This window comes from Balaenoptera physalus (assembly GCF_965194825.1).
Source record: "Balaenoptera physalus genome assembly, chromosome: 14".
NCBI classification, from domain to species: Eukaryota; Metazoa; Chordata; class Mammalia; order Artiodactyla; family Balaenopteridae; genus Balaenoptera; species Balaenoptera physalus.
This window is the reverse complement of record NC_138893.1, coordinates 22,645,293-22,669,839: the sequence shown is the minus strand read 5'-3', so window position 1 is coordinate 22,669,839 and position 24,547 is coordinate 22,645,293. Positions and strand designations below refer to the sequence as shown.

Sequence of the window (24,547 nt, the reverse complement as noted above, 5' to 3'; positions counted from 1 at the left end):
GCGCCCCCGTCCACCTCTGGCCCCGCCTTCTGCCCCGCCCCGCGCCCCGAGCCCCCTTCAAACTCCGGCCCCGCCCCGCGTCCCGGGCCAACTTCGTGTCTCTTCCCGGCTTTCCGAGCCTCCGAGCGGCGGGGACGCGCGGGAACTGCCCGGGACGGCGCGATGCAGTCGAGTGGCCGTCAGGCGGAGACCCCGGGCCGCGGCCCGCGGGTGCTGGTGGTGGGCGGCGGCATTGCGGGGCTGGGCGCGGCGCAGAGGCTCTGCTGCCACCCGGCCTTCCCGCACCTGCGGGTTCTGGAGGCCACGGCCCGCGCCGGTGGCCGCATCCGCTCGGAGCGCAGCTTCGGTAACAGCCCTCCCGGAACTCCTTCCCGGAACTCCTTCGCGGAACCCCTTCCCAGAGCCCAATCCGTGCCGCCAGAGCTCTGTCGTGTCCTGGCTCGGCCTGCGTCCGGGGTTAAGCGACCCGGAACCCTTATCTGGCCCCTTGAGTGAATCCTCGCACTGCTTCAGTTAATTAACCGAAGTTCACTGGTCCCCGAAACCCAGCTGCCCGCATGAGCAGGGCCGGCCCCTGCCGTGCGTGGGGAACCCGTGGCTCTGCGCAGTTGCCCCCGGTTCTGGCCCCGCAGGTAGCTCCCCCTCCAGCCTCCAGGTCGCCCCTCCCGGGTGTTCCCCTTAAATTAGGTCTGATGGGCCCTGCCGGGAGAGTCTGTGGTCCTCAGGGACCGTGCGGGCCTCTGGCTGATTTTCAGAGCATACATGGGAAGGGCAGGGCTCGGTGTACAGAAGAAGGGCCCAGGGGAGGGAGCCTCAAGGTGGCCTCTCCTGCTCCCTCCCAGGTGGTGTGGTGGAGGTGGGCGCTCACTGGATCCATGGGCCCTCGCAGGGCAACCCCGTCTTCCAGCTGGCTGCCAAGTACGGGCTGCTGGGGGAGAAGGCATTGTCGGAGGAGAACCAGCTGATCGAGACCGGGGGTCACGTGGGCCTGCCCTCTGTGTCCTATGCCAGCTCCGGGGGAAGTGTGAGCCTTGAGCTTGTGGCGGAGATGGCCAGACTGTTCTACAGTCTCATAGACCAGACCAGGGAGTTCCTGCACGCGGCTGAGACCCCCGCACCCAGCGTCGGGGAGTACCTCAAGAAGGAGATCCGCCAGCACATGGCCGGCTGGACGGAGGAGGAGGAGACCAAGAGGGTCAAGCTGGCCATCCTGAACAACTTGTTCAACGTGGAGTGCTGTGTGAGTGGCACCCACAGCATGGACCTGGTGGCCCTCGCACCCTTCGGGGAGTACACTGTGCTGCCAGGGTTGGACTGCACCTTTCCTGGGTATGTGCGTGCCCCACCCACCCAGGCAGTCCTCCATGTACCCAGACCCCTCCGTGCCTCCCAGGGGTCCCCCCATGCACCCCAAGTACCCTCCATGCACCCCAGGGGTCCCTCTCCGTACCTCAGGCCTCTGGCAGGCAGGGGATGGGTGGGAGAGACGGGGCTGTTTGTCTTCCCTGTTTTAGGGAGATTGGTCATTTATTTCCCTAGTTTTGCTCACTTATGAAAAAGAAAAGAATTGTTCTCAAAAACAAGTGATTAAAAGAAGGAAATGCATCTTGTAATGCTTTGTTCCTCCCACGTTTAGGAGGCCTCCTGCTTGTAAGCACTGTGCGGGGGCTTCGACCTCAGAGATGAGCAGACAGGCCCCCCTCTGTGTCGGTGTGGCCGTTCCCCCATGGGGCACTCACAAGACTCTCCAGGACTGCCCTGCACAGGGAGGGCACTGTGACCAGGCAGATGCCCAGAACAAGAGCCCTGGGCTTGGTGAGGAGGGACCTGCTCTCCACGATTACCTGGGGAGCTTTGCATCCCTTTGCTCATTTAATCCTCCCATGAGACTCCCTCCCTCCCTGCTTTCCTCCCTGGCTGAGCCAGGCCCCCAGGCCAAGACCACAGCCCCCTTGCAGCTCCTTGATCTGGTGTGAGCTTGGAGGGCTTGTTTCAGAGACTCACCTCCAGGGCCTGGTCCTAACCACGGGACACCTCTGTCTCTCCCAGGGGCTACCAAGGACTCACAGACCGCATCATGGCCTCCTTGCCCAAGGACGTGATGGTTTTTAACAAGCCAGTGAAGACCATTCACTGGAATGGGTCCTTCGAGGAAGCTTCCGCTCCTGGGGAGACGTTTCCGGTGCTGGTGGAATGTGAGGATGGAAGCTGCTTCCCAGCGCATCACGTGGTCGTCACCGTGCCATTAGGTAAAGCCCCTCCAGTTCCCATCCCAGGGGCCCCTGGCCTCTGGCTTTCTTCAGCCTCATTGGCTCTGGGGCGTTTGTTGGCTGCTAAGCTCACGTTTTCATTCTGAGTTTGGGATAGAGTTACTCGGTTGTGCTTTGTAGCAGTCGAGTGCTTTGGAATAAAGTTTCACAGGAAGAGAAAACGCAGGGCAGCAAGTGTCTTGCTCCTTTTGGAGGTAATTTATGGAAAGGTTGGGAGGTTCACCAAACTGCTTCCTTAGCGGTGGAGAGGGCGTGAAAGCCGGGTCTCGAGTTTAGGTCCCGGTGGTAATCGAGGAAGGAGTCGTGCGTATAATCCTATTTAATTCCAGATCTGATGCTTTAGACGCAAGTCTTGGAGTAGGAGCGGGCAGTTGGGTAAAAGGTGGAGATGGTTGAACGCAAGTCCGTGCCTGCTCATCTCATTTACTCCTGCGGCAGCCGGGGACACATCTGCCCCATCCCCATTTGACAAATGCGAACAGAGATAAGTCACTTAATCGCCCAAGTTCACAAAGCTAGCAGGTGCCAGAGTGGATGGAAGATGAAGGGCAAGAATCTCCCCCGCGCCGCCCCCACCCCCATGCCCACCCCAAGGGCGGTGGCCGCATGTCCCGCCTGTCGCCTCGCAGAGAGTTGGGTATGGGTAAGCTTGCTCAGTGCCCGGTTCCTTTTTCCCGCGATGGAATCACGCCAGACACGTTAGCACAGTGTTCTGCCGCTCCTTCGTTTCTGAATCAGCACAGACAGGTCTCTCACGGTGTTTTTTCTTTTACATGGACGGCCTTGTTCATGCACAGCTGTGGCGCGTGGTCACTGAAGCTGCTGCAGTCAGGAGGTGCGTCACTACGGCTGTGCGGTCGCTGTTCACAGGGGGCCAGGCACCTGTCCCGTTTGTTCTTTACAGCCACACTGTGTTTTCTCGTATGTAGGTGTCGTTACTTGATATTGATGCAAATATAGATGGTTTTCACTTGTTCTGTTGCACACAGTGTTGTACACATGTGTGTTTAAAAACCCTCGTGGGCACATATGTGTAGGATCAATTCCAGTAGCAGGAACTACTGAGTTGAAGCTCTGCACCGAGAGGGCGGCCATGGAAGGACGGTCCCCTCTGTGGATGCTCACGGCTGGTGCCTTGTTTCCTGTGGGGTTGTTCGTCCTTTTCTTGCAGACCTGCGAAGTTGGCTCGTGCTGCGAATGTTTCATCTCTTCGCGGTTTGACTTTGGCCTGAACCTGCTTAATTTTCAGGTGGCTTCTGGGTAAAGCCGGTATGTCTCGCTGCCCCTCCAGGCTAACCCTGGGCAGACTGAGAGGCAGAAGGCTCAGGAGGGAGAACTGTCCCCACAGAGGAGTCTGGGGGCCATGCGACCCGTTCCTGCCTGGCCAGGTGTTCATGGGGCCTGTTGTGTCCCTCCACTGAGGTGCCGGCCAGGATTCCCGATGGCCAGCCTGTGTGGGTCCCAGACGCCTCTTTCTCTGACTCCTGTGACGGGGTCAGGGTGCCTTCCCGTGGCTGTCAGTTCTGGTTTAAGCGATTGACGTGGTGTAAACCGAGTCTACTTATGAATTCCAGGTTTTCTTAAAGAACGTCTGGACACCTTCTTTGAGCCGCCACTGCCCACCGAGAAGGCGGAAGCGATCAGGAAAATAGGCTTTGGGACCAACAATAAAATCTTCCTGGAGTTTGAGGAGCCTTTCTGGCAGCCAGACTGCCAGCACATCCAGGTGGTGTGGAGGGACACGTCGCCCCTGGAGGACGCCGCCCCCAAGTTGCAAGATGCCTGGTTCAAGAAGCTTATCGGCTTTTGGGTCCTGCCTTCCTTCGGGTACGTGCTCTGCCCGGGTTTCTCCGGGGAAGCCTGGTGTGAGCTCTGCGTGGGGTCCAGCGCGATGTCGATTCTCTGTGCGTTGTTTCTGGAGAGTTTGAATGGGTAGGGATCCCGAGGGCACCTAAAATGGTGAGACAGACACCCTGGGCCCACCTCTTGCAGGGACAGATGGAGACCCACTGTGTGCAGCTTGTCAGCATCTCTTGGGACCTGGAACGTGCAATAAATACTAGAAGTTGTTTTCCTTGTAAGAGACACACTTTGCTCATTTACGAGAAAGTGTCTGCCAGATACCCAGGCCCGAACGCCCTGGCAGCCGAGCCAGGGTCCGCATGGTGTGCCCCGTCCCCTCCGGCCCGTCACACGGGGTATTAGAAAGACACGCACCCGAGGGTCAGGACTTGATACAGTTAGTGACTCGCTGCCTCACGGGACACTGCAGTGGTGGGGCGTTTCCCAGTGCGTGTGGGCGGCAGGGAAGCCACCGGCTCTGCTCATAGGTTCTGTTGAGTCCCCGACTGTGCTGGGGGTGGCCGTCCCCACCGGCGCTCAGTGGTGGAGACAGAAGGAACCGTCTTAGTGCCCCGAGAGCTCTGACCTTGCAGACCCCGTGTCGAGGGGCCCTGGGAGTTCGCGGCCACACTGGCGGAGCCACTGGCCCTGGTGGAGGCCGTCTGGGTGTCGCGGGTCCGGTCCCAGCGCTGCTTCTCTCCAGCAGGGCCAGCCAGGTGCTCTGCGGCTTCATTGCGGGGCTCGAGTCTGAGTTCATGGAGACGCTGTCGGACGAGGATGTGCTCCTGTCTCTGACACAGGTGCTCCGCAGGGTGACAGGTACTGACTGCAGGGGCCATGCCGCCTCCTGCCCTGGTGGCTGGGCTCTGACAGGAACCAGGCCTCTCACCAGAGAGGAACTGGGTTCAGCCCTGAGTGTCCGGGGACTGTCCTTCCCGTTAGTGCGTCACTAAGAGCTCTTGTCTCTGAGGGACACTTCCCACTTCTCTTTTCTAAAATCTGCCACCAAGATGAACGCAGTTGTCCCTAATCAGAGCTTCACAGACAAGACGCTGAGGCTTGGGAAAGGCGGCGGTGCCTGTCGGGGGCTCTGCTTCCAGGGCCTCCTGAGGGCAGCCCCTTACTAACACCCTCTGGGCCTTGGTTTTCTCCCGGGCGGCGTCTCTCACTTTCAGCTGCTAAGTCCTGAAGGTGAGAGGCTCCTTGTTTTTTTTTTTTTTGTTTGTTTGTTTGTTTTAAATTAATCAATTAATTTACTTTTGGCTGCATTGGGTCTTCGTTGCTGCGCACAGGCTTTCTCTAGTTGCGGCGAACGGGGACTACTCTTCATTGCGGTGCGCGGGCTTCTCATTGCAGTGGCTTCTCTTGATGCGGAGCACGGGCTCTAGGCACGTGGGCTTCAGTAGTTGTGGTACGCGGGCTCATTAGTTGTGGCACGCGGGCTCATTAGTTGTGGCACGCGGGCTTAGCTGCTTCGCGGCATGTGGGATCTTCCCGGACCAGGGCTCGAACCCGTGTCCCCTGCATTGGCAGGCGGATTCTTAACCACTGTGCCACCAGGGAAGTCCCAGAGGCTCCTTGTTAATGCGAGTGTCTCTTGGTCTAGGGAACCCCCGGCTCCCCGCGCCCAGGAGTGTGCTGAGGTCCCGCTGGCACAGTGCCCCGTACACCCGGGGCTCCTACAGCTACGTGGCCGTGGGCAGCTCCGGGGACGATCTGGACCTGCTGGCCCAGCCCCTCCCTGCGGACGGCAGGGGTGCCCAGGTAGGACTCAGCTGCCTGGCGAGGGCACCGGGGTCCCGCTGAAGGCCCAGGGCCCGGGTCAGGCCCCACGAAGGCCAGGGCTGCTGGGTGCGATCACGTGGGGGGCTGGGACCCCGAGACCCAGAGTCCGTTTTCTTTTTGAAACTAACAGTGATTTTAAACTGTGTTGTTTTAATCGGAATTATACATACTTGTGGCTGAAAGCGCCAGAGGAGTCTATGGTGCTGGCTAACAAATTAAAATAAAAACAAAATACAGCACTCTGGTTGGGGGCATGCCGTTGCCCCTTCCCAGACTGTTCTTCAGGCTGATTCTGATCTCTAAATAACGGGCTTATGCTACCACTGTTTTAAAGCCATTTTATAAAATCGAAGTATAGTTGATTTACAATGTTGTGTTAGTTTCAGGTGTACAGCAAAGTGAGTCAGATACACACACACACACACATATTTTTTCTCAGGTTCTTTTCCATTATAGTGCTACCACTGTTTACAAAACATCTAATTGTGTAAAACTTTAAATGTTACAAAGGTTGGCAGAACCTTTGGGTTCCTGTCTCCAGCTTCACAGCTGTCTGTTCCTGGTGTCTCACTGCCCCGGCCTCACCCATGCCTGTTACTAGGCATGTCCCACAGGTGATGTCATTTTATTTGCAGATATTTTAGTGTTGCGTCTCTAAAAGATCAAGGACACAGCACTGTTATCACACTTAAAAATTCACAATAATTGCTCCACATCATCCAACATTCTGTGTTCAGTTTTCTAAGTGCTATCACACTTAAAAATTCACAATAATTGCTCCACATCATCCAACATTCTGTGTTCAGTTTTCTAAGTGCCTTTTTTTTCTTTGGCCACGCCTCGAGGCATGTGGGATCTTAGTTCCCCGACCAGGGATCGAACCTGCGCCGCCTGCACTGGAAGCGCGGAGTCTTAACCACCGGACCGCCAGGGAAGTCCCTCTAAGTTCTCTTTGATTTTTCAGTTTTAAGAATTACTGATTGAATTCTGACCATGGCACATAAAGTTTTAGCTTTCTTGCACTCATCTGCCCACCCAGCCCTCAGACCTCTCCCCACCCTCCAAGGTATGATGCAGTAATTTTGCAAAGACTGCTACTCACTGTTCACACATCCTGTTTGCCGTGGGCACTCTCCACACCTGAGCTGGCGAGGGTGCCTTGGTTTCTTTTCCAGCGGTGGAAACAACCACTTCTCTGGGCCGATGGATTCTGTAGGTGGGCACCGTGGGACGGTTGTTTCTGCCCCATGACATCTGGGGTCTCAGCTGGGAAGATGACGGGCTTGGGGTGACTCAGGGCTGGGGCTGGGGTCATCTGAGGCTGCTTCTCTCACGTCTGCCCTGAGCATGGCTGGGACGCTGGCTGGAGCACCCGCCCCAGGCCTCTCCATGTGGCTTGGGCTTCCTCACAGAGCGGTGGCTGTCACGCTGCCTTGTGGCCGCCTGGGGCTCCAGCGCAGGCCTTCCGGGGAGGGGCAGCTGCATTGCTCCAGTGACGGAGCTGGGAAGCCAGGAAGCACCACTCCTGCCACACCTGCTGGACAAAGTGGTCAGGAGCCCGCCCAGACTCAAGGGGCGGGGCACAGACCGCACTTCCTACGGGAGGAGTGTCCAAGGATTCACAGCCGTGTGAAAGCCTCATGTTGGGTGTAAATGCCAGTTGGAGAGCCACGTCCCTTAGGGTTTTGAAGACGTTCTCCAGTGTTGCTGCTGGAAGCCTGAGGCCGTTCTGATGCCTTTCTTCCCTGTGTCACCTGGTTTTCAAATCTCTGAGGAAGCCTGAAGGAGCAAGAAGCCCCACCCTCATGGGCCCACGCGGAGCCCAGCGGCGCTGCCCTCTGGCGCATATTCACTCGTCTGGGATGCTCTTCAATTATCTCATCATGTTTTGTTTTTTCCTTTTTCTTTTTCTGGATTTCTGGTTGGATGGTGGGCTTTTGAGTTGGCCCTTGAATTTTCTTATCTTTTTCCTGCTGATTTCCATCTTTTTGGTTTTTCGCTCTGTGTTTGGGGAGGAGCGTGTGGGGCTTGTGGCCAACCCCTGGCACCTACCCTAAGCCCAGCCTTCTTTGCAGCTCCAGGTCCTGTTTGCAGGGGAAGCCACACACCGGACGTTTTACTCCACCACGCACGGGGCTCTGCTGTCCGGCTGGAGGGAGGCTGACCGGCTCATTGCTCTGTGGGATTCGCAGGCACAGCGGCCTGAGCCCGGCTCTGAGCTCGGCTCTGCTCCCCGGGTTCCCGGGTCCCCAGGAGGCTGGCCCCACCCTTTCCTTTGATGGGCAAGGTTCAGTCGGGCTTGGGATTTGGGATGTTAACGTCACTGGGGTCAGCTCCCTCCTTTCCCAAGTCGCCGGAGTCCGGCCAGGGCTGAGCTTGAGCTGAGCGCGAAGTCTTCCTGGAGAAGGGAGACGCGGAATGCTGCGGATGCGGTTGGAAGAACATAAAGTGTGTAAAAGCATCTTTTGTCCAGAGTCGTCCTTACGCCTCGGAGCTGCAGCGTGGGTTGCTCTGCCCTCGTCGTGCCCCGGGCTCCGGTCACTGCAGGGCCCTGTGCCCCCAGCACGTGGCCCGCCTACCCCGGCCACCCTGGACCCTGGGTGTGTTCACGGGTCCCTGAATTCTCGTTGCTGGTGGCAGCAGAGCCAGTGGACCTCCCCATTGTTCAGGCACTGGCTGCCCTACGGTCTGGGCGAGGGCCAGCGAGTGTGAGAAAGGAGTGCGCGGGGGAGGGGGCGCCCTGTTCTGACCCGAGGGCCCAGGGCTTTCTGGAGGAGGTGTACAGTGAGGCCTGAAGGGTGCAGAGGAGTGGGTGCCCTGGGCGGCATTGCTGTGAGCGTGTGAGGGTGCCCTGGGCGGCGCTGGGGTGAGCGTGTCAGGGTATCCTGGGCAGTGATGGGATAAATGTGGGGAGCGTGTAGGGGGCCTGGGTGCTGTGCTCAGCTTCTCCCATCTTCCCTCGCTGCATCCTCAGAGTCCCAGGGAATGGGCTGCACAGCCCCCATCTCACAGCTGAGGAAAGGACAGAAGCCTCAGGTGAGGGTGGCAATGGCCAGTCTCACGGCTGCCACGGCAGAGCTTGGGCATCTTTCCCAGACCATCCCGCGGAGGCGGTGCAGCTGGAGGCTAGCCTGTGGAGGGAGGGAGGCGCAGGAGCTGCAGAGGCTGGGACTCCATGTGGCAGGCATGGGGCCCACTGGCCTGGCACCCACCGGCCTGGCACCCACCTCGAGGTCAGTGGCTGCTGACCCTCCTCAGACCTTGGGCTGCAGGGTGTGTCCTGCTTCGGGTTGGGGCCCTGGCTCCCTGGAGAAGCATATCATGCCTGGAGAACTGCCTCTGGGCTTCTCTTCAGCCCCAAGTGGCCAGGCTCTGCGCCGTGGTGCCAGACACGCCCTCCGCCCTCCAGCCTGGCACCTTCTCATCGACTTCTCATCTTGGGTCAAATCGCCCTCCCAGGGACCTTCCCTCTGCCCCCAGAGGTCTGTCTGTGTGTCCACTGCTTTGTGTCCCTGGAGTTGTCTCACTTGGGGCACCTGCCTGTCAGACAGCTGTGAGAGAAATCTGGGCTTCAGGAAGGTTTTTATTTTTGTTCTTTGGTCCTAGGGCCATGGAAGAACACAGCGTGCATCAGGCACAGAGTTCTGTGTTGTTGATGTCTCAGGTTTCATGAGTCTGGGTGCAGGACTCAGGCTGTCTGGGCTGGCTCAGGAGGGGTGCTGGGAGGCCTGTCAGGAGGCCCAGGTGGTCTCAGTCAGCCACCTGGAGGGCTTGTCTCAGCCCCAGGAACCATTAGCCCTGAGTATTAGGAGGTTTAAGGCCATCAAGATGACAGTAATGATATCTTTGTGCTGAGAATCTGAGCATCTTTGGAGTTTTAGGAGCTTGTTTAAAATATTCCATTAGGACTTCCCTGGTGGCGCAGTAGTTAAGAATCTGCCTGCCAATGCTGGGGACGCGGGTTTGAGCCCTGGTCCGGGAAGATCCCACATGTCACAGAGCAGCTGAGCCTGTGTGCCACAACTATTGAGCCTGTGCTCTAGAGCCCGCGAGCCACAACTACTGAGCCCATGTGCCACAACTACTGAAGCCCACACGCCTAGAGCCCGTGCTCCACAACAAGAGAAGCCACCGCAATGAGAGGCCCGTGCACCACAATGAAGAGTAGCCCCCGCTAGCCGCAACTAGAGAAAGCCTGCACACAGCAACGAGGACCCAACGCAGACCCAAAAAAAAAAAAAAAAAATTCCATTAGCGTCATAGTCTTGTAACTTGAAGTGCAGTGAGTAGTTGCTCAGACTTGCGATATAAAGTTAAAATCTGGTGGCCTAGTGGTTAGGACTCTGGGCTTCCACTGCCATGACCCAGGCTCAACCCCTGGTTGCACAACTCAGATCCTGCAAGCCATGCGGCGCGGCCAAAAAAAAAAAAAAGTTAAAATCTGACTACATTTATACAGAGTATTGGAACAGTGAAGGGAATTTTGAGGCTCTTTGTACTAATAGGTTTAATTTAGCAGAACTGCAGTCAGTTTTTGCAAAGGGTTGGTTTGTTACATTAAAATGCAGAGTACTTAGAAAAGGATGTTACACTTGTAAGTTAAATTTTAAATATCTGAAAAATTTTGACCAAGTTTGTAAAAAGGGACCAAACTGAAAACGAACTGCTAGATTTTGTTACTTATGCTCAGGATACGCTTAGGAAGAACCAGGATTTTTTAATTTAATGAATTACTAAACTCTGGACCCCGATAACTCCCGGGACTGCGTGGGTCCGCCCCTGGCTCGGAGCCACGCCCCTGGTTCATAGCCCCGCCCACAGCCCCGCCCTCGAGCCCCCCGCCCCCTCTCGGGGTCGGCCGCTAGAGGCAGAGTCGTGCGCGCACGCGCGGGCCGCGCTGCGGAAGCTTGGAGCGGCGGAACCCTTGTGCGGGTCGCGGGCCCGGCGGAGAAGTCCGTTGATGGAGCGGTCCGCGGCGCTGCGCGGCGCTCGGGACGCGGCACCATGAGGCTCACCGCGCGCGCGCTGTGCGGCGCCGCCCGGGCCGCCTGGCGGGAGAGCTTCCCCCTAGACGGTCGCGACGTGGCGCGCTGGTTCCCGGGCCACATGGCCAAGGGTGAGGTCCGGCGGGACGCGACGGGGCCGCGCTGTTTACCCGGCTCTTCGCGGGTCCCCCGCGAGCGGAGAGGGCGGGGATCGCAAGGCCCTTCTGCCACTCGGCTCCCGAAGCCTCAGTTTATGCATCTGCTTTGGAAAAGATAAATTCCTGACGTTACTTTGGAGACTAGATGAAGTAGGGGTAGGAAAGCACTTTCCAAGTTGTGTTCAGCTATTCAGTCACCTCAAAACCTTTGAGACGTAGATCGAGTTTGCTATCTTCTGCCTAAACCTCTCTGGGAGTTTCTTACTGTTTATTTGTCAAAGTTTGGCCCCAAGAAGACACGTAGGACGGGTCCAGCCCGTCCCCGTGTGACGGATTGCCACGCTCCCCCTGCTCCCGCCCCCTTGGGCGCCTGCTCTGCCGGGCTCGGTGACGGGCGCTCCGCGCGTCGGTGCTCAGAAGGGACGGGGCGCCCGCGGGGGGCGGCATGTGGGGTGAGGTGAGATGTCCGAGGATGTGCGTAAATGACAGGGCTTGGCTGTGGGAGGGGAGGCTGAGGGGCGGTGTCACTGCTGAGCTGCAGGAAGAGGAGCATTGTTGCTTTTGTTGTGTGTGGTGTTCCTAGTTCGGGGTGAGTTCAGTGCCTTGTGTGTGCGTCGTCCAGGGTGAGTGGCTGAGGTTGGTACCTACACCATCGTCATCACACAGTATTGAGGGCCCCATGAGTGAGTTAGTCAGTGTTCCTCTGCTTTATAGATCAAGACCCATAGAGGTTAAATATTCCACCTAGAGTCGCCCACTTGTGGAAGTGGTGTAGACGGATGGGCTCTGACCTCACCCTATGATGTGCAGGTGTCCCTCAGGCAGGGACTTGAGCTTTTCTCTCCTTAGCCACCAGGGTTGAATTTGAAGGAGACATAGCTATTGTTTAATAGAGCACTGCACTCAGATGTGTTCATTTTAGGTTGTTTATGATGGTGTGTCATTCTTGACAGTTCAACTTAAATCTTCTACCTCTCTTAAAAGGCCATGGACCCCTGTCTTCCCTTAAGCGTCCTTCTTCTGTTTTCCAGGGCTGAAGAAGATGCAGAGCAGCCTAAAGCTGGTGGACTGTATCATCGAGGTCCATGATGCCCGGATATCCTTTGGTGGTTGTGACATTGTGACTTGTAATAAGCAATACATATTAGGTCTTTGTCCTGGTTCTGGCACAGAGCTCCTGAAAGTCTTGGAATTTCCTAAGTGAGGTGCTTGTTAAGGTGTCTTTTGTTATGTTAATGAGGTGATTTTGGAAAAGACCCTAAGTCACCTAAGGTGGGGAGCGGGTTGCTGGGGGAACCAACCTCGACATGGGAGCCTTAGAACTTTCAGTCCTACCTCTGACCTTACGGAAAGGAGAGGGGCTGGAGATTGAGTTCAGTCACCCAAGGCCAATGGTTCATTCTGTCCTGCCTGTGTAATGAAGCCGCTGTAAAAACCCAAAAGGTTGAGGGGTGGGCTGGGGACAGCTTCTGGGTTGGTGAGTGTGTGGAGATGCAGGCATAGTGGCATATAGAGGGACTGGAAGCTCTGGGTCCCTTCCCCATCCCTCGCCCTATACATGTCTTCCATCTGGCTATTCCAGAGTTATGTCTTCTTATAATAAGTCTGATCTAGTAAGTAAAATGTTTTTCTTAATTCCTTGAGCCAGTCTAGCAGACTAATATTGCTAGAACCCAAGGAGGGGGTCGTGGGAACCCTCTTTCCATAGCCCGTTGGTCAGACAGCCTGTTGGTTGTCACCAGGTGACAACCTCGACTTGCAATTGGTGTCTGAATCAGTGGGGGGTGGTAGCAGTCCTGAGCCCTTAACCTGTGGGGTCTGATGTTATCTCCAGGTAGGTAGTGGCAGAATTGAGTTGAATAGTAGGACACCCGGCTGGTGGTGGTGGAGAATTGCTTGGTGGTGAGGGACGCCCCCCAACCCCATTGGCATTGGGTGCAGAACTGTAGTGCAGGGGAGACCCTCCTGAGTCAGGCAGTGCTCACGACAGCAGGAGGCACTCCTGTCTTGTTACCTTGTTTCCGTCTACCTCCTCTGGCCCCTGCTCTGGTCCAGTCAGCACCACGGTGGTCAGCAGCGTCACCTGTCATAATTATTGGCATTTGAAGCAGTGGTTCTCAGTCCTCGTTACGCACGAGAATTCCCCCAGGAGGCTTTTGAAAATACCGATATCTGGGCCCCTTTCCAGGCCAGTGAATCAGAATCTCTAGTGTGGGGCCCGGAAAGCTCGCCTTTGATATGCTGGTGGCATCGTTTCTCTCAGACCTCTGCCTGGCACGCCCAGGCCCTCCAACCCAGTCCAGGTGGGATATGAAACCTCCATTAAAACGTTCCTGCCAACCAGACTTTTCTTGCTATGCTTGAGGCGTGGATTGGCAAGATGTAACCATCTCGCTCAGTGATGAGTATACTTTTCAGAGCCTGCTTTCGTTGTACTTATTTGAGCTGTGTTTAGATTCTCCTTGTACAGCGAAGGTGTTGGCTTGAGAGTCATTCCATCTCTAGGGTGGCGGGCGAGGGACTGTTTTCTCTGTTGCAAAGGCCTGTGGGAATTTCTCTACTGTAGGCTAAATGTACCAGTTCGTACAATACCGCATGCCAGTCAGAAGGGCTTATGCCAGTCAAAAGGGCTTATGCCAGTCCAAAGGGTTTACTGGCAATTATATGTCTGATTATTGAAAAACAACGAAACCTGCCCTTACTGCTCCGCGTGCTGTGATGAGCGGCCACCTCTGCTCCTTTCAGCCTCTAGACGTTCTGATTTCTCCTCCGGGTCGGCACCGTGAGGGAGTCTGGAGGCTCTCAGCGTTGTGAATTAGCCCAGGCTTGGTTAACCTCTGAGGGAAGAGGGCTGTTTACGGAAAGTCCCCTTGTTGTGTGGGTGAGGACACAGCACTGGACTGGGTGCCTAGACCCAGGGCACGTTGAGGCCTTGGCCTCGTAGTAGACAAGCACCAGGTAGGGGCTGAGTGCTCACGAGATGAAGACACAGACAGACCTCCCTCCTGCTGGGTCCGTGTCACAGGAGGTGGCACTTGACAGTGAGCACCAAGGGCCCCTGGCTGAGGGCAGAAGGGCCTGCCCCTGGCAGTAAGGAGGCAGGTTCACTGGAGGTCTCTGTGGGAACTCCAGAGGGTGGCGGCGGTGGGTGGCGGCGGCAGTGGGTGGCGGCGGTGGTCTGACATATACTAGTTAGGACTCTGTGGGAGGTACTTTTTTTGAGCCACCAGATCATTTTGGCAACTGAACAATGGTCTAGTCGTAAAACCTTCCGGTGAGCTTTGGTTTTTGTTTTTGCCACCGTTGTTCCTGTTTGAGAAGCCATGTGAGAGCCACCGCCCTGTCTGTGCTCCGGCTCTTGTCCACAGGAAGTGGCGTGGGGCCTGCAGTGGCTCTGTGGCACTGGCGGGGCAGGCAAGACTGGGGGTTGCTCTCGGCCGGAGGCTGGGAGGCTGGGCTGGCCCGAGCTCGCTTGCTCCCAGACTGGGCTTCCTCTGCTCTGTCCCTTCTGAAGGTTTCCTTTCGAAAGTGGGTCCAGTCTGCGTAACAAGACAAGGCAAAGTACATTAATTGGCTGGTAAAGCTTTGAAGGAATTTTCCCTTAATTTTGCCACATCCCACTTTCAGGCCGAAACCCTCTGTTTCAGGAGACCCTTGGGCTTAAGCCTCACTTGCTCGTCCTCAACAAGATGGACCTGGCGGATCTGAAGGAGCAGCAGGTAATGCCCTGCAGGGCCTTCGGCGTGAGGGCCCCTGAGTCGGACCGGATCACTGGCGGACATGGTGTCGGTCTGCCCGGGCCCGCCGGCTTTAGCAAACTACCCTTTGTCTAATTCATGACGCAAGTGATCGAAGCGTGCGCCTCCTATGGCAGGTGGCCGGGAGGAGCGGCCGGAGCCGAGCGCCCCACGTGGTGGCCGCTGGCCCCGCGAGGCTGGGAGCACGTGGGTCGTGGTTGCTGCTGTGAGGCCGACGTCCACGTTTTATTTCACTTTCATTCGCTAACGTTTCTGTTGCCTCATGAGGTGAGTGGCCGTCCGTCCCCTGGACAGCGCTGGCCTGGAGGCCTCCTGGTGGCTGCGTTTGCCCCTGGTGTCCTCGCTGGCCAGCCCCACGGCCCCCTAGGCCCCTGGCTGACCTGTGGGCTGCCTGCTGCCCACCGAGTGATCTGGAAGCTGGAAGGCGGGAGGCCCAAAGCAGCTAGGGGGTTTCCCTGAGCCCTGCCGGACGGGGATACAGTGACCGGGCCGGGGGATGTTTCCCCTTGTCCCTGAGTGAGAGAAACGTGAAGATTCAGGAAATGTTACTTGTGAAGTGTTCGTCTCTGCTTTTCTTGCTGTTATCAAATCCTTTGTGGAGAGTAGGTGTCAGAATCTTGAAATCAAGCCAGTTTTTTTCTTTTGTGGAGCTTTTCCTTTCGCAGCAGCAAGAACATGTTCCCGGTTTCTTAGTTGGCTGTGGTACCTTGAGTTATTTAAACCCCTGCCACAGGCCTGTAGCACCCAGTTTCCAGGGAAATGCAAGTGCTGAAGCCACAGGGTTCTTCGTTCATTGAGAACCCGAGTGGGAGACATTGCGCATCAGGACCCTGCCCCTGCCGTGCGGGCTGCGCGTCTGCTCACTGAAGTACCTCCCGCCGAGCACGCTCCGCTCTGACAACAGAACCCCACGGGTTTCACTGCACGGGCAGTTGTAGTTACTTGTGATCACAAGGTTTCAGTTGCTTTTCTTAGTTGAGACTTGGGTCTTACCATCCATCAATTGCTCCTGCTCCAAAATGCTAATTTTTGTGGCGTGATGGGCACGTTAGGTGGCCTGACAAGGGGACACGGGGGTGGGGGGTCTCACCTGCAGGAGGCGGCTGGAGTGTTTGCCCCTCCTCTCAGGTGCTGCGGCCAAGGGCTTGGGGAGGAGAGGAGAGGAGACGCCCCCAGGGTGGCCCCTCCGTGTCTGCCTCTGTGGAGTGGGTGGCAGCGTCCCGTGCAAATTTGGACACTTGAAGCGCAGCTTCACATGTGTCTGTGTGATGGCCTGACCTTAATCTGCGTCCTCATAACAAATAAAATAAATGAGTAAAACTAACTGAATTACTGAATGATTTTTTTGTTCCTTTAAGTAAATCAGTAGCTGATCAAACAGTGCAATACTGGTTTTAAAAATATGAGTCATACGCTGATTTTGCTTCATGTTACGGCCAGTAAGTTCATATTAACCTTACTTTACTTTGGGGCTTTTAAAGTATTCCTTGTACTTTGTAATCGGATTGGGTTCAAACCTTAGTTTAAGTGGAGCTCGTAGTGCGGAAGCTCGTTAGGAGGAGCGGGAGTGGAGGCGTGACTAAACCAGCAATTCCAGTGTGACAATTCCAGTGCTGGGAGCGACTTGGAATAACCTGGTTTGGCCTCCTCTCCCTGTGTCCTCACATGGAGCCAGCCGCCCAGGGCCACCCCGGGGCCAGGCTGCCCTCCTTGGACGTCTCGTCAGGCAGCCTGTCCCTGGTGCTGCGTTGCCCCGCGTGCTGCCCGGTGGGCCCAGCCTCCTCCCTGAGTCCCCGGCCGCCATGGCTCTGGGCTGGCGAGCAGATCTTGGACTTTAGCGTATGACACCGCCCATGTCTTCATTTAGTGTTTAAAATGGAAACGTCTTGTCTCTTTCAGAAAATTATACAACACTTAGAAGGAGAAGGCCTAAAAAATGTCATTTTTACCAACTGTGTGAAGGATGAAAATATCAAGCAGGTGGGTTTTTTTTTCTGTTTTGTGCTCTAATGCTTCTGCTTAAATACGTTAAAGAAATGCGACGAATTATTTTGTGCTTCCGTAAGAAGCAGAGTGTTGGAGATGACTCGTAATTGCTCGGGTTCTGGGCCCGCTCGTCTCCCGCTCCCGAGGGCAGCGTGGGCCTGGACGGGCTGACGGTGGGAAGGAGCAGAGTCAGGCTGCGAGACACGTTCCGGGGTCATAAGGTGGAAGAGCCCGTGGAGGGTCTAGTGCCTGTTTTCCCAGTTGTATTTGAGAATTTCACCGGCTGACGTGCATCTTGTTAGCAGGTGCTGGCAGTCACAGCCGTCACCCCATGGGGTCTGTCCTGCTGGTTCCTGGTGGAGGGACGAGGTGGGGCACAGGCGACCCCCACCCCCGCCCGCCGTAGCGCAGCCTGAATCTTGACGTGTTCGGACCCGAGCTGTCCGGTGCTGGACGCTGGAGTGTCCACCTCCAGAAGCTAAGGGTGGCCAGTTCCCCCAGGAAAGTGCCTGTGGTCTGTTCCTTGCAGATAGTCCCGATGGTCACGGAGTTGGTTGGGAGCAGCTACCGCTATCACCGAGGAGAGGTTGGTGGTGGGCCAATGCCAGCTGTGGGCTGTCCCTCCTGCTGGGGAGCCCCCTGTCCTCCGGGTCTCAGCAGCTGGGTGGGCAGGGCCGGTGCAGCGACTGTCCTTCCTGTTAAGCTGGCCTGGGCGTGTGTGGGTCTGGAGGGTCTGGGTGGGCCCCTGATGCCTGCTCTTGCGCCTGCAGAACCTGGAGTACTGCATCATGGTGATTGGCGTCCCCAACGTGGGCAAGTCGTCGCTCATCAACTCCCTGCGGAGGCAGCACCTCAGGAAAGGTAGTTCCCCGGGGCAGGCGCTGGTTCTCGTGCTGGGACGACACTTCAGAGCCTGAGACCCCAGCTCGTCAGGGGGTCTTTTTCCACCGGGAGGACCCAGCTGACAGCCTGGCATGCAGTCAGCTGGTGAGACACAGTCATTCCCTTATACATTTTATACTTCATTTGCTTTCTCTCTTCAAAATTAAATGCTTGATTATAGTGTTTAATATATGCGATGACTTCTAAACGTTGGTGATCGTGTCCTTTTATTTATCTGTCTCTGACCCACTGTGCTCAAGGTGGGTAGGATACGTGGGGTGAGACGTCAGGCCGGGACCTGGGGAGGAGGAGCCCCAGGCCTGTGTCCTTGTCCCATGCCTCTTAACTTTTGAGACCAAGTCTGCACGAGCGTGTCCTTCGGGAACCACCTCAAAGACCGAACAGTGCTAGACCGTCATCTCAGGCTGTTTCGCTGCCAACTGGAGAGCTGTTATAGTCAGCTGTTGTTTTGTTTATTTTTCTTTAGTTGTGGCTTTAAAAAACATCATTGGCATTAAGTACATTAAGTGCTGTGCAACCATCACACCATCTATTTCCAGATTTTTCCATCTCAAGTGGAAACTCTAGACATTAATGGTAACCGCCCTCCTGAGCTCCTGGTAACCTCTGGTCTACTTTCTGTCGTGTGGATTTGACGGCTCCGGTGCCACATAACTGGAATCACAGGATTTGACCTGTGTCAGGCTTATTTCACGGAGCCTAACTCTACAGGGTCCATCCATGTTGTAGCGTGATTCATAATTTCCTTCCTTTTTCAGGCTGAATAATACTCTGTGGTGTGGACGGACTACATTTCGTTTATCCATCCGTGTGCCGACGGATGCATGTGTCCCTTTGCTCTTGTGTTGATTCAGCAGAGGGTGCAGAGTCTGCTTGGGACACACCCTGAGCTGCGCCCCAGGGCAGCCAGTGTTCAGAGCACAGGCGGCCTCTTGGTCAGGAGTGGCCCCACCGACAGGCTGTGCTGGGCGGTGCGGGGGCAGATGCTTGGGACCCGGTCTTGCAGGGGGGAAGGTGATGGCGGCGGGCAGCTCCGGTCCAGATGTCACGGCCGTCACTCAGCAGGTGCTGGGCCACTCCCAGGGCCGGGAGGCAGTTCTCTCCTGGTGTTAGGGGCCCTGCAGGTCTCCACGTGTGTCGTTGCTCATTCTGTAGCTTACCTGCCTGTGTGTTTAACAGACACTGACACCCTCTTTTATCCTGCAGGAAAAGCCACCAGGGTGGGCGGCGAGCCTGGGATCACCAGAGCTGTGATGTCCAGGATTCAGGTGGGGGCCCTCGGCTGCCGGGCCTCCACCGCCTCTTCCCTCTGCTCTGTCCGCCAAGCGCTGCCTGGGTCCTCACACCAAGCCTGGGGGAGGGCACAGGTGCCACCGCATCTCACAGATGAGGAAACCTGCTCGAGGGCACACAGGGTCAGGGCAGAGCCCGTCCTCCTGGGAGGAAGGCAGCTGCTGGGCTCCTCTTACTCGTTCTCCACGTCACGCGGGAGTGGCATCCTGTGGGGTAGCTGAGAGCTGGTGGCAGTGACGACACTGGCGGGCAGGTTCTGGGGCCTCCTCAAGCCTCTGGGACCCAGCAGAGGGCCTGGCGGGAGGGGCTGTTTGAGGCTTCTCGAGCGGCGGGCCGACCACCCTCTGTGCCCACAGGTGTGTGAGCGGCCGCTGATGTTCCTGCTGGACACCCCCGGGGTGCTGGCTCCTCGGATCCAGAGCGTGGAGACGGGCCTGAAGCTGGCCTTGTGTGGTGAGCCAGCCCCCCGCAACTGGCCCCCAGACCCCCAGGCCCCCAGGCTGGGCGCCTTGTGCCAGCCTTGGCCTGGCTGCCGCAGAGATGTCCAGAGCTGTGGTGAAGGACATCTCGGGCAGCGTGTGTGGTCCTGGCTCACAGGTGACACACTCCGCACCCTCTGACCCCACCAGCCCTCCTGGCCTGCCCTGGAGGGGGCGCCCTCCTCCTGTTTGACAGGCGGGGCGGGGCTGGTGAGGGCAGGTCAGGCCACGGCTTGGCCTCCTCAGCGGCACGTGTGTGCGCTCACCCTTGCTGCCTGTTCCCAGGCACCGTGCTGGACCACCTGGTGGGCGAGGAGACCCTGGCTGACTACCTTCTCTACACCCTCAACAGGCGCCAGCTCTTGGGGTGAGTGTGGGAAGGCAGCCCTTCCTCTTCCATCCCAGCCAAACGTGACTGAAAAAACAGCACCGTTAAAGTACTGTAGACAGACAGTCTGCAGTCATTTAAAGTGTACAGTTTGATAGACGTGTGAAACCGTTCCACAGTCCAGAAAACCCCCCCAATTCTTATGCTGCTTTGTAGCCCCTCCTCCCCGCCCCTTCCTGCCCCATCTGCTTCCCATCACCTTCTAGAATCTCACGAGTGGAGCCACATGGTGCGGACTCCCCGCTCAGCCCCGTCGTCTCGGGATTCATCCGTGTTCTAACACTGGTCACCACCAGGAGGTTTCATTGTGCAGACATCTGGTCGGTTTGTTCTCACCGCTGAGGACGGTGTGAGTGCCGGTGTCCCGTGGGGCCCCAGAGCTGTCCTTTATCACAGCGGTCCCCAGCCCCCAGGGGACCCGGTACCGGTCTGTGGCCTGTTAGGAACCGGGCCACACAGCGGGAGGGGGCGGCACGTGAGTGAGTGAAGCTTCATCTGCCGCTCCCCACCGCTCTCCACCGCTCGCGTTACCGCCTGAGCCATCCCATCTCCCCCCCTCCCCGTCCGTGGAAAAACTGTCTTCCACGAAACCGGTCCTTGGTGCCAGAAAGGTTGGGGACTGCTGCTTTGTCACCTTGAGGACATCAGTCACAGGTTATTGACTTCCCCAAAGAACCAGCTTTTGGTTCCGTGACCTTCTCTGTTCCCTTTCTGTCCTGATTGCTGTTGGTTGATTGCTCTTCGGTCCCTGTTCCTTCCTTGTTTCCATGTTCCTGACTCTCTTCCTGTTTGTGCTGCCCGTGGGGAGACGGGCCCTCCCACCACCGCCTGGGCTGCTCTCTTCCCCGCTGTCGTGGCAGCAGCTGCTTCATGAGTTTCCAGGCTCCGTTGTCGGGGGCGGAAACCTTCAGGAGGTCATTGGGTTCTCCTGGTGATTTGAGGACGTGACCCCCTTTATCCTTCAAGAGAGTCTCTGTGTGCTCATCTTTCCTGTCGCTTTACTTTGAGCTTGTGTGTCTTTACTTGTAAAATGTGTTTATCGGCTGCTTATAGTTGGGCCTTGCTTTTTACCCAGTCTGACCGTTGCTGCTTTTATTTTAGGCATTTAGACCATTTACATCTGATGTGATCACTGGTGTTAGGTTTACATCTGTCATCTTGCCGTTTGTCCCAACTATTCTTTGTTCTTTTTTTCCTCTCTCTCTCTGGCCTGGTTTGTGATTCCCCTTTGTCAGCTTGTTACCTGTAACTTTGGCGGAGGCCGCTTTAGGGTTTGCAGGGCACTTTTCGGTGGTGTTAATGCCGAGTGTGGTGTGAGGGCCTTTCCACTCTCCTCATCCTCACCTCTGGGCCGGTCTTGTCACACGTTTTGCTTTTATGTAGCAGACATGCTGCCGAGCTTTGTCTATACACAGATGTAAAGTGAAGACTCGATCTTGGCAGTTTACTCTGAGCCTCGCCAGTCACGGCTCCTTGTCTGTGTGTGGACCTGCCCTCCCTCTGGGGCCATCTTCCTGTCTGAGGATTTCCTGTGACGCTGATGGTGATGCAGGTTGCTCTTTGTCCGAAGATGTGTTCATTTCACCTTAGTTTTTGAAGGGCGTTTGCCCTGCGTGTAGAATTCTAGATGGACGGATTTCCTCAGTCCCGCAGAGTGGCTGTTGTTTCTGATGAGAAATCTGCTGTCTGTCTGTCTTTGTTCTCTGTATACATGACCCTCTGGCTGCTGTTAAGATTTCTCTTTATCAAGTTTTTGAGCAATTTATGATGCTGGGCCCTGGTGTAGTTTTCTTCATGTTTCTTGTGCTTTTAGTTCCTTGAGTTCTTGCATCTGTGGTTGTGTAGTTTGTATCACATTCGGATGATTTCTGGCCATTCTTCTCTCCCAGGGCTCCACTACCCAGGCACTGGCCGCAGGTGCCGCCGGCTCAGCAGTGCTGGGTCTCCAGTTCCCTCACCCTCTCTTCTGCAGAATCTGATCTGCTTTGTAATCCCCTGAGTGTGTGTTTCATAGTGCTTTCCTCGAGATACTCGATTTGGATCATTTTTTTTTTACTGTCTTCTGTGTGTTTTCTTAACTTTGTAACCACAGGGAATACAGTTCTAATAACCGATTCAATGTCTTTGTGAATTCTAGCATCTGGGGCAGTTTCAGGTGATTGGTTTTCTCCTTGTAATGGCTCTGATTTCCTGCTATGTGTGCCTGACAGCTTTTGATGGGGGGCAGGCACGTGAATCTGACCTTTTTGGTGACAGGTATATTCCTGTTCTGGGACCGTTATTTGGAAACAGCTTGGTCCTTTCGGGTCTTCCTTTTGTGGTTTATCAGGTGGGCCTGGAACAGCTCCCAGGGTGCTCCGCCCCTCCCCCGGCCCTGTGGATCTTGGGGTTTCCGTCTGTTCCTGGCTCTGAGGAGGCTGGCTGCTCCCCTCCTGCCCTCCTGGGTGGTTCTTCCTGGCCTCTGGCCTTGCGAAGCTTTCTCTGCTGACCATCTGAGGGTGGCTCTCTGCCAGTTTCCCGAGTCCTCTCCCTGGGCAGCTCCGCCCTGTCTGACTCGCCTGCAGCCGGCAGCTGCCCTGGTCCCCAGCGCCGTCTCTCCACTCCGGGCTCTCCGGGGCCCCTCCCTGCGCTCCTCCTTCCCATAGCTACACTCTTCGTGGCCTGATGTCTGGTGCCTTGAAAACCATTGTTTTGTGAATTTTTGGTTGTTTCTTCCTTTTTTGTTATTTCAGATGGCGAGTAGACCCAGTCCCTGTTACCCCATTTGCATGGAAGTGGAATTTGACATATGTGTTTTTTTTTGTTTTTTGGTTTTTGGTTTTTTTTGGCTGCACGTGACTAAGCATGTGGGATCTTGGTTCCCCAGTCAGGGATTGAACCCGTGCCCCCTGCACTGGAAGCACGGAGTCTTAACCCCTGGACCGCCAGGGAAGTCCTGGAAGTAGAATTTGAAATGTCATGTTTTGCTTGATGTTCGAGGCATTCAGTTTGGACCGCCGCTGTTCTCGGTGTTTCTGGGAAGTGTGACAGCCGACTTCCTGCGGGTGGCAGGTCTTGGGCGTGTGTGGGTGGCAGTCTTCCTTGCCTTCGTTCTCTTGGGGACAGAGGGGCCCATGCAGCTGCTGCTCCGGGAGGTTTGGTTTTGGACGCGCATTCCTCAGGATTGTCGTCCCCGAGACCGGCTCCGATGCTCACGTGGGGACCCGGCGCGAGGCCTGAGGCCCGTCCGGCCTCCCCCACTCTGCAGCTGCAGTTCACATCCCAGCCCTGCCTGCCCGGCGGGCGGTGAGGGGGAGGGGCCAGCGCAGGTGCTGGTCCAGGGGTCCTGGCCCCGGGGCTCAGGGAGGCACGTGTCCGTGGAAGACACTGGTCTCCTTTGGCCGCTCAGCCTCTGATGTGCCGCGCCCGTCCCGTGCTGGCTCTTCCCCCCAGGCCCAGAGCACGCGTCAGTGGGGAAAACCGCCGTCCGTCTCCGGCCAGCTGCCTGGAGGCACCAGTGCAGCCTCGGCAGCAAACTGTGTGCCGGTGGCCGGGCTGCCATTGTGGGACCCGGGCCAGCTCAGGGCCAGGGGATGACACCGCTGGGAGCTGCAGCCATTCTGGCCGCCGCGCCCAGGGCCCCAGTGGGGGAGCGGGTCTCGGGCAGCTGGTCGTGGCCACGCGGAAGGCAGGTGTCGGTGAGGCCCCCAGGTCCGCATGGCGGTCACCCGCACCCACGAGGGGTCATTGGTGGAGCTGCTGACTGTCGCCCTATGTGCAGGTACGTGCAGCACTACGGCCTGGGTGAGGCCTGCGACGACATCGCCAGCGTGCTAAAGCGTGTGGCCGTGAAGCTGAGGAAGACCCAGAAGGTGAAGGTGCTGACGGGCACTGGTGAGACCTGGTGGCCCCAGGCTGGGCTCGGGGGGCGGGGCCCGGGGCGGAGCTTCTGGGGGGAGGGGCTCTCGGTCCGGGCTCAGGGCAGGGTGTGCGGGGTGGCCCACCCCTCTTCCCGTGGCTTCTGGAGGCTCCAGCTTCCCGAATGTGCAGCGCAGGCGCCCACCTGAACGGGCCTGAGGCGGGTGGGCTAGAGCTCCCGAGTGGGGCTCCATCCTTACTGGGCCCTCCTGCTTCCCCAGGTGACGTCAACGTTGTCCAGCCCAACTACCCTGCGGCCGCCCGAGACTTCCTGCGGGCCTTCCGCAGCGGGGTGCTGGGCCCCGTGATGCTGGACCAGGACCTCCTGCAGGGCCCCCCTGCAGTGGAGCCCTGAGCTAGTCCAGCGGGAGGGTCTCGCGCCCCTGCCCTTGGCTCCATGGCCAGTGGGTGGACGCCCAGGAGTCCCCTGACCACAGGCTCCTTGCTGGTCACTGTATACTCCCCGGTCTCTGCTCTAGGGAGGAGGCCGTGCCCTCCTGCCACTCCACAGCCCAGCCCCTGGTTACAGGGGACTGAGCCTGGGTGTGGACATGAGGGCAGTGGACGTCCCTGGGTGCCTGGCCTGGGGAGGAAACTCACTCATGTTCGGTATCTCTTAAATATTCTCTTGAGGAGAAGCTGGTGTTTTCTCAGAAGGAGTTGAAAGTGTAAACTGTAATCTTAAAATTAAAAGGCCTATTTCTGTGGTTGGCCCTTTCGTTGTGCACCTGTGCAGCCCCTTGGGCCCCTCACCAAGGAAAAACGCAACGTGAACCACTTAGTACCCAAGGCTCTTGTGTAAG

At 57.0% G+C, this 24,547-nt stretch overlaps 1 protein-coding gene and 1 long non-coding RNA gene across 7 annotated transcripts; one reads left to right on the top strand and one right to left on the bottom strand.

Moving 5' to 3' along the window:
• Positions 1-44: 44 nt before the first annotated feature.
• Positions 45-24,451, top strand: LOC309642580 (mitochondrial ribosome-associated GTPase 1). Of its 6 annotated transcripts, none has more exons than XM_082424277.1 (15): positions 57-346; positions 843-1,329; positions 2,050-2,249; positions 3,845-4,097; positions 4,816-4,931; positions 12,072-12,138; positions 14,657-14,759; positions 16,698-16,778; positions 17,314-17,370; positions 17,555-17,645; positions 18,894-18,955; positions 19,337-19,433; positions 19,745-19,826; positions 23,608-23,720; positions 23,966-24,451. In XM_082424277.1, exons 1-15 carry the CDS (start codon positions 163-165, stop codon positions 24,097-24,099), a joined length of 2,127 nt encoding a protein of 708 aa, XP_082280403.1. In that variant the 5' UTR covers positions 57-162; the 3' UTR covers positions 24,100-24,451. The 6 variants fall into 6 exon arrangements, with proteins under 6 accessions (XP_082280405.1, XP_082280404.1, XP_082280403.1 ...); XM_082424276.1 differs by having other exon boundaries at positions 58-346; positions 23,608-23,698; XM_082424275.1 differs by having other exon boundaries at positions 60-346; positions 4,819-4,931.
• On the bottom strand, positions 6,222-7,966 carry LOC309642585. The gene is made up of 2 exons (XR_014253278.1): positions 7,000-7,966; positions 6,222-6,551 (listed from the first exon to the last, which is right to left on the bottom strand). It is a non-coding gene; the product is annotated as an uncharacterized lncRNA (long non-coding RNA).
• Positions 24,452-24,547: the final 96 nt, after the last annotated feature.

What these genes read in the sequence shown, in the direction of transcription:
- LOC309642580 (XM_082424277.1), top strand. Translation starts at nt 163, where the DNA reads ATGCAGTCGAGTGGCCGTCAGGCGGAGACCCCGGGCCGCGGCCCGCGG. An exon ending in GGTCGTCACCGTGCCATTAG is followed by an intron (nt 2,250 to 3,844) that starts GTAAAGCCCCTC and finishes TATGAATTCCAG; the next exon opens with GTTTTCTTAAAGAACGTCTG. An exon ending in GAGGTCCATGATGCCCGGAT is followed by an intron (nt 12,139 to 14,656) that starts ATCCTTTGGTGG and finishes ATTTTGCCACAT; the next exon opens with CCCACTTTCAGGCCGAAACC.